The sequence below is a fragment of the Astyanax mexicanus genome, chromosome 9 (assembly GCF_023375975.1).
Source record: "Astyanax mexicanus isolate ESR-SI-001 chromosome 9, AstMex3_surface, whole genome shotgun sequence".
Lineage (NCBI taxonomy): Eukaryota > Metazoa > Chordata > Actinopteri > Characiformes > Acestrorhamphidae > Astyanax > Astyanax mexicanus.
In genome coordinates, this window is record NC_064416.1 from 30,910,407 (window position 1) to 30,922,976 (window position 12,570).

At 36.6% G+C, this 12,570-nt stretch overlaps 2 protein-coding genes across 3 annotated transcripts; one reads left to right on the top strand and one right to left on the bottom strand.

Annotated features, from left to right (window-relative positions):
* Positions 1-353: 353 nt before the first annotated feature.
* Positions 354-4,839, top strand: ttc36 (tetratricopeptide repeat domain 36). Its single transcript, XM_007231086.4, has 3 exons — positions 354-560; positions 1,796-1,984; positions 3,227-4,839. Exons 1-3 carry the CDS (start codon positions 455-457, stop codon positions 3,493-3,495), a joined length of 564 nt encoding a protein of 187 aa, XP_007231148.3. The 5' UTR covers positions 354-454; the 3' UTR covers positions 3,496-4,839.
* An 805-nt stretch (positions 4,840-5,644) lies between these two features.
* LOC103024981 (F-box only protein 40) lies at positions 5,645-11,797 on the bottom strand. Of its 2 annotated transcripts, none has more exons than XM_049483737.1 (4): positions 11,646-11,797; positions 11,253-11,289; positions 8,973-10,859; positions 5,645-6,293 (listed from the first exon to the last, which is right to left on the bottom strand). In XM_049483737.1, the coding sequence occupies exons 2-4, from the start codon at positions 11,259-11,261 to the stop codon at positions 6,069-6,071; spliced, it is 2,121 nt and encodes a 706-aa protein (XP_049339694.1). In that variant the 5' UTR covers positions 11,262-11,289; positions 11,646-11,797; the 3' UTR covers positions 5,645-6,068. The 2 variants fall into 2 exon arrangements, with proteins under 2 accessions (XP_049339694.1, XP_007231150.4); XM_007231088.4 differs by having other exon boundaries at positions 11,259-11,289; positions 11,646-11,730.
* Between the last annotated feature and the right edge of the window lie 773 nt (positions 11,798-12,570).

Below are 12,570 nucleotides of genomic sequence, written 5' to 3' on the forward strand. Positions count from 1 at the left end.
CATTTTCTGCAAATGAGTGCTCTAAGTAACAATATTTTTATTTGGAATTTGGGAGAAATGTTGTCCGTAGATTATAGAATAAAACAACAATGTTTATTTTACTCAAACATATACCTATAAACAGCAAAAAAAACTGAAGTGGTCTCTTAATTTTTAAGAGCTGTATATATGCCTTATTTGCTGTTTGCTTGTTTGGGTAAAATCTACAGAATATGCAGTGCAGCGTTTCTGTAGATTGCAGCTTTGAAGAGTTAAACAAATACAGATGTTCTCCACTTCCCACACGGATCTCAAAGTCCTCCCACTCCTCCCCCTGCTCTGATTGGTTGGTGTGGAGTTCTGGAAGACATTAGGAGAGAACACCGCTTTCCCAGTACGTCCCAGTAAGCTCTACTTTTATAATACATGTCTCTGTGATTAGTTATCTTCTCTGAGTCCAGTCAGTACCGGTGTCATGGCATCAGCACAGGACCGAGCGGTTCTGCAGGCCATCTTCAACCCCAACACCCCATTCGGAGATGTGCCTGGATTAAATCAGGAGGAGGAACTCACGGATAATGGTACGTTTTAATATAAAGGGAAATATTCAGCTTTTTTGCACTCCTTTTTTGCTTTGGATATTTGAGTGAATGACTAAGCACTTTTTGGAAGTTGCTCTAGGTAAGAGCATATGCTAAATTCCATACATGAAAATGTAATTGTATTTATTTGTATTCATTTATTGAGGCTCTTCCAGGGTGCACGTCCCTATTTCTTACAGTAGTTAATTTGCCAATAGTTAACTGAGTACTAAATGTTAACAATATTCAATAAATTTGCTAGTGTTTATTGAAATTTGTTAATTGCTTAAAAAATGGTGATGGTTGATTTTTTTTTTCTTTTTTTCATTTTTATGTTTAGTAACCTACTTTTTGTTTGCTTGTATTATTTTTTCCTACTTTTATTGTATTTTAAAATACATTTAAAATTACTTTTAATGCTAATTAATGACTGTATAGAACAGGTATAGAAAAGGTTATATACTAAACATTAGCCTATAGCTGTGTGCTATAGCAATTCAGGGACTGCAACCTTTAAAGGACAGAACATATATAGACAAGGGTATATAGATAGGGTATAGACTACAGAGACTGCAGGTCTACACTATTAAAGCCCACCATCACCATCTAATTGACACTTTTTGACACTTAAACATTTGATGAATCAAATTGTAGAAATCAACACCAGAACTAGAACTCAGGGATATATTTAATAGTGAAAGTAAGAGCATTACCACATGCACAATATGAAGGGGCATCAAAGTATTGGCACTGAACAGTTGTGTAGACTTAAGAAAAACACTTATTATTGAGGCTAACCGGAAAAATCTGCATCATACAGTGATGACACAGTATGATCTGTTGTTGCTGCAGTTGGTCAGGTCTACCTTTTACGTTCACCAATGAATTTTTTGATGATATTTTGTTGAATTTATGAATTCACAGTGCTCTGCGATGATTAAGGGTTTATGGTGATGATTAAGGGTTTAGCTGCTGAGAGCGCTGACACAGTTAATGACAGTCAGAGCACAAATGACTGCAGTCTGATGATTCACTGCGAATATTTTGACAGTTTCCTGAACTGTGATGAGGTTCTGCTGAAAGTGTGTCTGAATAATGACTGCAGGTGGGGCGTCTCCCCTGACAGAACAGGCCTGTATTAAGTATTGTAACGATGGCAGCTCCATCATCCGTACAGATCCCTGCATGTGTTTATCTATCTGTCAGTGGCGTGTTCTGTCTCTCCGGTTCTGCAGACTCTTCCTTCGACCCGGTTCTGCTGCAGCAGGTGAAGGATCTGGAGCTGAGGGGCGTTTCTGCTGCAGAGGCTGGAGACCTACAGACAGCACTGAGTCATTTTAACCAGGCGGTTCAGATCCTGCCCTCCAGAGCCTCGGCCTACAACAACCGGGCCCAGGCCAAACGCCTGCAGGGGGACACTACAGGTAGGGAGCCTAAAGAGTGAACACCTGGATATTTTGTTATATTGCAGGGGGAAGATGATAGACCCACTTTACATTCTATTGACTTCTATTGGTGTACCATGTTAGCATGTTTTGTACCGGTGATATACAATGCCAAAAGTTTGGACACACTCTCTCATTCAATGTTTTTATTTTCTTTTTTTATTTCCTATATTAAACTACTGTAAATTATTCTGAAGTCATCCAGACTATGAAGAAACACACAAGGAATCATGTAGTGATGTAAAAGGGCCATTCCACCAAATGGGTGCCTTCTGCTTGTTGTAACTCTTAAACTTCATATCTTTTTTTTTCAACTCGGAATTTGATAACACATATTTAACTATTCAAAACATGTACTGGTCAAACTTTAACAAAAGGCAGCTTTACTTCATTTTTACAAGGTTTCTAAGCTTAAGATGGTTACATTTTTCTTAGTCCTGTTACTTTAACTCGTGATATTTAAAAAGCATGTTAAAAAGCAAGTCTCTCAGAAAAGTCTTTATTTTAAAGAAATTATTAACTGCACGTTTGAGTAATTGATATTTATGACAAAAAATAAAATCACTATATATGCATGCACATTGTATTTTTCTAAAATATGCAAAGCTATTTTTATCTTTAAAGAAGACCCGAACCTGAAATTTGTGCATGTAATTGTATAAACAAACATATTTGGCTTTTTTAAAAAGGTAAATCTAAACTTCAGCAATTTTAACTGTGAAACTTAAAAAGGTGAGTAGTATTACAATAACTAAAATTAACACTAATAAATCAATAAACCTGTGGACACTACTGACTCCAGTAACATGAATGAGTTTTTAGCATAGGATTAGCTAAATGAAATAGCTAAATGGCAGCTATGCTAATAGAAAAGTTTGAGATCTCACACACACATACAGTTTAAAAATGTACTATTTACCCATTTCACTTAATAATTATTGTATATGTATTTTAATGTTTAATGTATATGTGCAAATTAGTTTGATGATCTGAAACATTTAAGAGTAACAAACATTCACAAAAAGAAAAGGTGAAACACATTTTTTCACACCACTGTATAATGTATTTGCAGCAATATTTTAATTGATTCCATTTAAGCAAAGGCAAAAATTGAGAAATAAGACCCGATGTTTTAATGAGTGTTATCCAATCAGATCGCTTGCTTTGTGTGTTGTTTTGCATGTAAATTCTGTGTCTAACCAGCTGGGCAATCTGCCTCAGGTGCCATCGAGGACTTGGAGCGGGCTATCTCCCTGAGCGAGGGCACGGGGCGCTCGGCCTGCCAGGCGCTGGTGCAGCGTGGGCTGCTGCTCAGGCTGGCCAAGAAAGACGAGGAGGCCCGGGCGGACTTTGAGAGAGCGGCGGCGCTGGGCAGCGAGTTCGCCCGACAGCAGGCTGTTATACTGAACCCGTACGCCGCTCTATGCAACCGCATGCTCTCCGAGGTCATCGGCAAACTGCGCAACCCAGACCTGCCAGAGATGCAGTAGAGATGGAGGAACACACGGCACAGTTCATTATATATACAGAACCAGTCAAAAGCTCATTCAATTTGTTTTTTTTTCTATCTTTTAATGATTTTTTTTTTTACATTGTAAATTTAATATTAAATACTATATTAATGTTATACAGGTACATGTGAAATTATAGTACACAAAACGTATTAAACAAACCAAAATATTATTACAATAATATTTTATTATTATTTATATATAAAAGTACCATTTTTTAAGACAATAACAAGACTATAATTTTCAAGGCACACCGGATTATAAAACTCATTTTAAGAGATACTATAAGGAATTTATAGTAGGTCTCCCTGCTAAATAAGTTAAGTAAACCTAAGGCTAAGTGAACAAAACTGCAATAAAGTCAAACGAGTGCTGGATGTTAATCTACACAGATTTCTCTCCTGAAAACTGTTTATTAGGGTGAGTAAAGCTCTCATGTTTATTTAAAGTTAGCTTAGATTACCGAATTTCTCCAGCAGTAAGGCTAGAGCATTAGCATCCGTAGTGTTCTGGCAGCAGGCTACAGGCCGATAATACTCACCTCTGAACAGGGAAATGGCGGTTAGCAGCTAATGCTAATGCTACTCCAGTCTCAGTGCTGAGGAGAACTAAACTGAAACTCCCATATAGTGCTGTACTTCAGCAGAGTGGCTTTACTGCTCCTTACAACCGGACTGGTAGAATTCATACATAAGACGCACCAGATTAAAAGGCGCACTGAATATTTTTTGGGAAAATTAAAGTGTTTTAAGTGCTCCTTATAGTGCGAAAAATGCTGTACACATACTTGGTATTTTAATCTTAGTGTCTTCATGAGGAAGAGTCACCTGGAAAAGTTTTCTCAGTGTCTTGAAGGAGAAACAATAGCTCCAGCTCATTCCACATCAACATCTCAGTAGATCCGGTTTAGGTAAGGGGATTGTGGAGGGGAAACACTTTTTTGTTTACTACATAATTCCATATGTGTCCCTTAATTGTTTTCATGTCTTTAATATTAATCTACAATGTAGAAAACAAATTACATAACAAAATAATAAAAAAAAAAAACATTGAATTGAACATTGAGAAGATATGTCCAACTTTAGACTAGTGCTGGTACTGATACTGATATATATATATATCAGTACCAGTATTTATCAGTACCAGTATTTATATATATATATATATATAATATATATATATATATATATATACAGACATTAACACACATGTAAATGTATCAAGTCAAACGTATCTGCTGGAGTCAACATGTGGACATGGATGTGGACATAATGTATTGTAATTCAATGATGTTGCTCAATAATAAAAGTGCAATTTTTATAATGAGTGAGTTCAAAATAATATTTTTTAACAATAAATCTATAGTAGTCCTAAAGAACAGTTTGTATGAATACCATAAGGTTATTTATGTGTCATGTTTTATTATTATTATTATTATTATTATTATTATTATTATTATTATTATTATTATTATTATTATTATTATTACTATTGTTATTATTATTATTATTATTATTATTATTATTATTATTATTATTATTATTATTATTATTTAATCAATGAATGAATTATGTATATACTTGTTTTGTATTTATAAGAACAGAAGACCAGACAGAAGTCATCTACAAAATAATACTATTATTAATCAAACCGCTTTTTTTTAATGCTTCTTGATATAACTCCATTTCTTATTATCTAAATAAAGTGTGTTGTTATAGATCAGCCACTAGATGTCGCCAAAATACTGCTTTATGGATGCGCCTCGGTTTCATTATTACATTCAGCCATTTATCCACTTAAATTGTGTATTTTATGCATCTACACATAGTTTTGGCCATCAATAATTTTTAGAAAAATAGTTATAGAAACAATTTAGGGAAAATATGAAAAATTAAAAACAGCATGTCCTTATGAAAAACACTTACAGCTTTTACAGTGAAGACATTAAAAAAAAACATTTTTGACTACAAATGACAAAAAGCATCACCTGTATACAAGGTGATGAACATATATGAGGCCATTTATTTAATATGCTACTTAGCACATGTACACACACATACATGCATGCAATAATTCTTTATTACTTTTATTTATGTTTTTTTTACAATGTGATTACAATGGTAGTGTACATTCGACCTAAGAAATGTCTTCAGTGTCACAAATACAATATTTTATATTCTTCATGCTCAAGCACAAAATTACAAAAAACATAAAGTATACATCTCCAGGCTGTAGTAAACTTTCTGATCAAGATACTGCTACTGACCACATATTATTAAAACTGATCATTGATGGACATCAAGTTTTTATTCAAGTGAAGACACTCAGAAATTAAAATATGCTCAAAGGTTCATTAATGTCACAAGTATGCATTAGACCCCTGAGGTCAAGATCTCGCTTGCACTTGATCCTAATCCTGGAGATCTACCTTAAAAAAGAGAGTCTACCATGGGGATCTACCATGCAGAGTTTAGCTCCAATCATAAACAACCACACCTAATACAGGTTAATAAAGGTCTTCCAGGGGAAGGACATGTTCACCCACTCAACGCTCAGTACTCAGGTTCTGTTCCGTGTGGTCTGTGGAGGAAGTGAGTGAGCAGACTGTGGGTGTTCTCAGGTCTGTCTGTGAATTCGTTCAGGCTGGGTAACGCCACTGGCTCAGTCCTGCTGTGGGTCTGGTAGTACGGGCAGATCTTCAGGTGCTCGGCCATGGAGGGCACGTCATCAATCACCCACTTCTCCACCGGAGAGAACAGACTGCTGAACTCCCACACCTGCAGCACAGATCACCTGTATTACTCTTATAACCTACACACGTTTATAACAACATTAACAGCATTTAAATATGCAGCACATTTACTTTTACTGCAGGTGATTTATACTGCTATATACTGCTATAAATTACAGATATTTCTAGATTGTTATAGAACGGTTATGTACAATTTTAACTGTTGTATTAGTTCTGAATACAGTGTCTGCAGAGATTAAAACAAACCACTGTAATTAACCCTTTCAACCCTAGACTGTTTTGGTGTGTTTTTTCTTCGTTTTTGTCAGTTCCTTTCAGACCTTTCAGGTCTTTTAACACAGTAATTATATCAGACAGACACATGCACTGAGCTCTTTTACTCGAGAAGCCAAACAGCTGCTCAAAAAAAATATAATCATTTAAAATGTAAAAGGAAGCAGAATTGTTATATTTTCCCGGAACTGACCGTGTTTTGGTCAAAATTTTACCAAGCGCCTTTTTATTTTTATTTTTTACTTATTTTTGAATGTATAGACTTTACATATATTCACACCTAATATATATTTTCAAAAATGGTTAGACTAGATTGTTTATGAGTTGAAAGCATAAGAATATTGATGATAGTTCATTACATTGTTTATTACTTTGACCAAATACATGGAGCGAGAGCATCAGGCGGATTTATTTTGTCTTGATAATCAATAATCACACCTCTAGGATACATGTAGATTACTAAAAACCTGACACTCAGAGCAGCCTATGTCTTTCAGTATTTTAATTAGGACACACAAAGAAAAGTGTATACAAAAACGTAAACTTTTAAATATATAAAAAAATTTAAAAACAAAATAACTACTTAGTAAAAATGTGCAAATAAATAAAAACTGTATAAAGTAGTGCGCACATGCCTAGCTTTAGATTGAGTGCAGGTAGTTTCACACTTTTTCTGTGGACACTTTTAAATCATTTACTGATATTATTTGGTTTGAAACATCATATAAATATGTTTGAAGCACTAAAAGTAAATAATATTGGTTGGGGGTGTGCACTGGGATGTAATCGCTATTTTTAGAAAAAATAAGTTCCGCCCTTTCTTATCATATATGGTTTATGTTGCTGTGTGAAGGGATTCCTGAGTAATTAAGCTGAGAACACAAGGGTTCTAAGGATTAACAAAACTATTATTCTATTTGAATAAAAATATTGCAAAATGAAATACAAATATGAAAAAAAATATTCAAAACAAATATCAAAATTGTATATGTTTAATATTAGGTATAGAAACGTATAGATATTATATGTCATTATACGTATAGATATTATACGTAATAGGGGGGTATTTTAGTGTAAAACAGGAATTATGTTGCAAATGTTCTATAGAGGAAATATTATGTAATTTTCCGAAATTCCGCAACTTTTTTAATCAGAATTGTCTCTTTTTACATCAAACAAGAAGAACAACTGTGGTAAAGTTAAGTGTAGTATTGTAGGTACAAAAACCTAGTATTGAATCCTATGACTGAATGCTGAACTGACCTGTGGGGTATGTGTGCAGGGTCTCCTAAACTGAATTTGGATGTGCTAGAGTTTCTGCCAGCATCGCTTGTCTTTGTTTACATGGACAATTCAAGCCAGACACTGCTGTCCCATGACTTTTGGCATGTCAGTGTATAAAAAATAAACAATCCTATACTAGATCTCATACAGAGAAATGTATTATATGTGTGATATATGGGATCTTTAATATTTTATTTAGAGTATAAAAAGAGAGAGAGAGGGAGAGAGAGAGAGAAAGAGAGAATACAGTGAAAAGCAGTCACACTGCAGAATGACCCATAGAAGAATGCCCTCTCTGTGACCCCTGACCCAGATAACTCTGAGATCAGACAGCAGGACTCTGTCATTTTTAGAATGCTCATCATCAACAAAACACACAGTAATAGACAGCAGGGAGGCTATAAATATCACACACAGCACACAGGACTGGAAACTATGGATTGTGTTTATTTATATATATGTATCAGCAGATCACATGATGTGCTTTGGCTTGGTTCATGGTTTAAAGTATATATATATATATATATATATATATATATATATATATATATATATATATATATATATATATATAGTCACTTATTATGAACATATAAAAAAGAAGAGATACATAAAATTAAATTAAATTAAATAAATAAATAACGGCTTCCATTTTTTTTGACTGGCAAATATTTCATAACATTTTAAAATTTTAGTATTTTCTCTGCAATGAGCAGGATTTTTTTTAACACAATCCACAATTAACACGAATTAAAGGATTACCATATCTAATTTGCAGCTTAAGTGTGTAAACATGATTTTTTAATGTGGTTTCAAGTGTAAGTTTGTCCAGAAAGCAGGTACATGTTTCCCAAACACAACCTTTTTAATCTATATGACATTGAAAACACACTGAATCTGATATTTTCAGATAAAAAAAAATCAAATTTGGGCCACTTTCATATGGTGTTAAAATTCAAAACACATCCAATATATGGCAATGTGACATTTACTTTAAGGATAAGATGACATGGATTAGAGAATTGCGGAATTTAGAAGGCCTATGTCACAACTGCTTTGAGTTTATAGGAAAACTAGTAGGGTTGAATCGGCTTTCATTACAAGTGGTTTGACAAGAAGAGACGAAGAATACACACTAATATCTCACCTTTTTCCTGGCCTTCCAGCAGGACCCACCATGTGAGTAGATCTTCTTCTCCCACTTCAAAGACACCATCCCTCTCTGCTGAAGCAAAGTCCCACACACCTCCCTCATCAACTGCGACACCAGCGACAACTGACACAGAGACATACTGTCCAAGAATCTTGCGATGTGCTGGAGTATCTCAAACGGTAGCCGACTGAGAGAATCCAGGTTCCTCGGCCGCTTTCTTTCGCTGCTTTCTGTCTTTACACCAGTGTATAGCGATGCTGCGACATGTGGCTGGAGGGCAAAGGTGCCAAGGTCTTGATCGTAGCTCACAGTGGCCTGGTACTTAGAAGGACGGAACTGATTTTGGCTGTAGGTGCAGCCCAGGTAGGCCAGTGGACATCGCTGGATTAACCACCCCGTAAGACAAGACTGGACATCTGAATGCACGTTCCGGAAGTGCCAGGGAAACTCGTCTCGTCGGAAGGTGTGGCAGCAGAGGTACGTAAAGGCGGAGCTGGCTTTGTTGTGCCTTCTTGTTACGCATTCTGTTTGAATCTGTAAGTGAAGGTTTGGGGGCTTGAGTTCAGCAGTAATTTCGGCTAGCGATGCATCAGGACTGAACGGAGTGGAGGGAAAGTCGTAGGTTTGTGTCCCAAGGTCTACATAGAGGCCATCGATCCCAACTGTCTCGGAAATTTGGTGACCTTTCAATTCCCTCTCCAGGCAGCACAGTAGAGTGGTCTGAACTTCATCTGATTTTGGAAGATCTTCAATGGACACCCCCAAATCAGAAGTGTCCACACTTTGGTCGGTCTTCTTGGCTCCATGCGACGGATCCTTTAGATGCATCCGCTTTGCTGTGTAGCTTTTGGGAACATTAAAAGCGTGGATGGTCTGCACCTCGATTGGTTCTAGGTTCCCATAGACGAAATCTTTCTCTTTTGGCGTGCAAGCTTCCAATTGACCAAAATTGATGAGCATGCACCCATTATGCACAAGGTACATGTTGTACTCGGCCACATTGACCTCTTTGCGTAGTCTTTCTAGGACTCCATCTTGCCAAGGAGCGAAGCCAGTCTTGCTAAAGTCCACTTCTGTAAGGCTGTTGGATTCTTGTGCATCTTTAGGACCTTGCGTCATGTCCTTGTTGTCAGATTGGGATTGTTTCTTTTGGTTCTTGTCACTTTTTTGGTCCAAATTTTTGACGGTTTGCTTGCACCCCTCCATCTCCTTCTTGAACATCCCCTCCCACATGCTGTAGTTCTCCAGACAAGCCACATCTTTGCTCTTCGCCAGAGCCAGTCGTTCCTCTTGAGTCAATTCCTGCACCTCTGGGACAGAATCAAGGTTCAGGTCATCTTCGCTTAGGACTTTATCCTTCCATTCCCCAGAGTCCACTCCTCCAATGGCTCCATCTAGCTCCTGGTTTTCTGGGTCCTCAAGCCTTTGCTGGGTTAGCTCAGGAAATAGCGTACTCATTTTTATAGAGTTGAACAGGAGCTTCTGATCACGGAAAGCCATCGCCAGGTCTAGCTGTTCCATGCAGTTGGGCTCCTGCACGGCGTTGTTGTAGAAATTGGAGTCGGTTTCAGAAACGGGCCACCGGTTCCACTCCAATGAACAGCACACCACGCTGGCTGGGCACGACTCCAGGTGCTGGGCAAGCCGGTGTCTGGGCATGGACATAGGGCAGCCATATTGTGCATTCAGGCAGGGTACCGTGACTTTGGGACAGAGCAGGTTATGCTCATCTTCTTTACACAGATGAAAGGCTGCCCCGCACTGTAGACGACAGGAAATGACCACACAGGAAGTAGAGATTTCCACAGATACTTTGCAGTGCTGGTTGAAACATTTTTCACAGTGTTTGTGTAGACCTGAATTAGATGTTTTATTGCGGCCCTGGAGAAATAAATTAAAAAGAAAACATAGAGTACCAGTTAAAAGTTTGAACACATCTTATCATTGAGTGATGTTTAAATTAGATTAGTGTTAAACAGACCATAATATGTTTAAATAGCAGCGTTTGCTTTGTTAACAGCTTTATGCATGGATTATATTGAAAAAAAAGGCAATATTTGCATACAGGCTAGTGCCAGTCAAACGTTTGTACATCCAATTTCAATTCTCATTCAATGTTAGTTTTTTCCATCTTATTTTTGATATATTTTGCATTGTAGATTAATTCCTTGTCTTTCTGTGACATTCTAATAAAAGGCTTGAACATGAGTTAATAATTTGAAAACATTTTTAATTCCTCAAAGCTTAATGTGCATCAAATAAAACAATACACACATTTACCATTGTTGATAGTTCTTGATAGCTGATAGTTCTAAAATGAGAATGGAAACACAGAATTGTTACAGATTTAATTAATAATAAGATGACATGTTGAGTGCACAGTAATCAAGTAGCACAGTGCTGTAACTTTATTTGCTCACAAATAGTCTTGTACACCACAGAATAAAATCACATATTACTTATTCCATAATATAAATTACATTTTGAAAGTTTTGGACAGTACTGTATACTATATATAATCTATGGCATGCAAACCATAACATAGAAAAGAATGACTGTAATCTTTGCCTTCGATATAAATAATCTGTTATTGTTTAGATTCATCTGTAGGTAAAATGACTATTGTTAAAATCATTTTAAACAACTTTTAATCCGGTTAATACTCACCCTTCACCCTGCCCTCTACTGCCCTGCTGCTGCGGGTGTAAAACTGTGTGGGTATAATGGGTGATTGTATAGCCCTGTCCTTGTATTGGTTTATTATTAGACAGAGGGGCAGGCTGGACAGGCTCAGACAGCTTTAGATATGTGAGGTCACATTACACCAACAATACACCCCCCATAATCACTCTCATTACTGTCCAGACCTAACTAAGGGTCAAGCAATCAATATCTGAAAAAATAATCAATTCAAAATGTGAAACTCAGAGATTATATAGATGTATTACACACAAAGTGATCTATTTTAAGCATTTATTTATTTTATTGTTGATGATGTTGATGAATAAAAATTCAAATATCAGTGTCTCAGAAAATTAGAATATTATATAAGACCAATTGGTACCAGTTTTGGCAGTGTGCCAAGTTCTGCTGGAAAATGAAATCTGCATCTTCACAAAAGTTGTCAGCAGAGGGAAGCATGAAGTGATGTAAGACTTTACAGGAAAACACTGAACTGACTTCGGACTTGATGTAACACAGTGGACCAACACCAGCAGATGACATGTCTCTCCAAACCATCACTGATCATCAGAAAATTTTACATATCATTTGGGAATCAAGGGAGCAGAGTCTGGAGGAAGAGTGGAGAGACACACAGTCCAAGCTGCTTGAGGTCTAGTGTAAAGTATCCACAATCAATGATTGAGGGTTTGGAGAGACATGTCATCTGCTGGTGTTGATCCACTGTGTTCTATCAAGTCTAAAGTCAGGGTAGTGTTTTCCTGGAATGCCACCCTCTGCTGACAACTTTTAGTGAGAAATGTGCAGATTTTATTTTTCAGAGAAGACTGCCATAACCAGGTTTTGAACCAGCAACTAGAAGACTCTACCGGTCGGTTTTGGACCTCCCAGGAAGTACCTTGACAAAAAG

Coding starts and splice junctions, on each gene's coding strand:
- ttc36 (XM_007231086.4), top strand. CDS start 455: ATGGCATCAGCACAGGACCGAGCGGTTCTGCAGGCCATCTTCAACCCC. Junction 561..1,795: donor GGAGGAACTCACGGATAATG/GTACGTTTTAAT, acceptor CCGGTTCTGCAG/ACTCTTCCTTCGACCCGGTT. Junction 1,985..3,226: donor CCTGCAGGGGGACACTACAG/GTAGGGAGCCTA, acceptor AATCTGCCTCAG/GTGCCATCGAGGACTTGGAG.
- LOC103024981 (XM_049483737.1), bottom strand. Junction 6,294..8,972: donor GCTGGAAGGCCAGGAAAAAG/GTGAGATATTAG, acceptor TCTGTGCTGCAG/GTGTGGGAGTTCAGCAGTCT.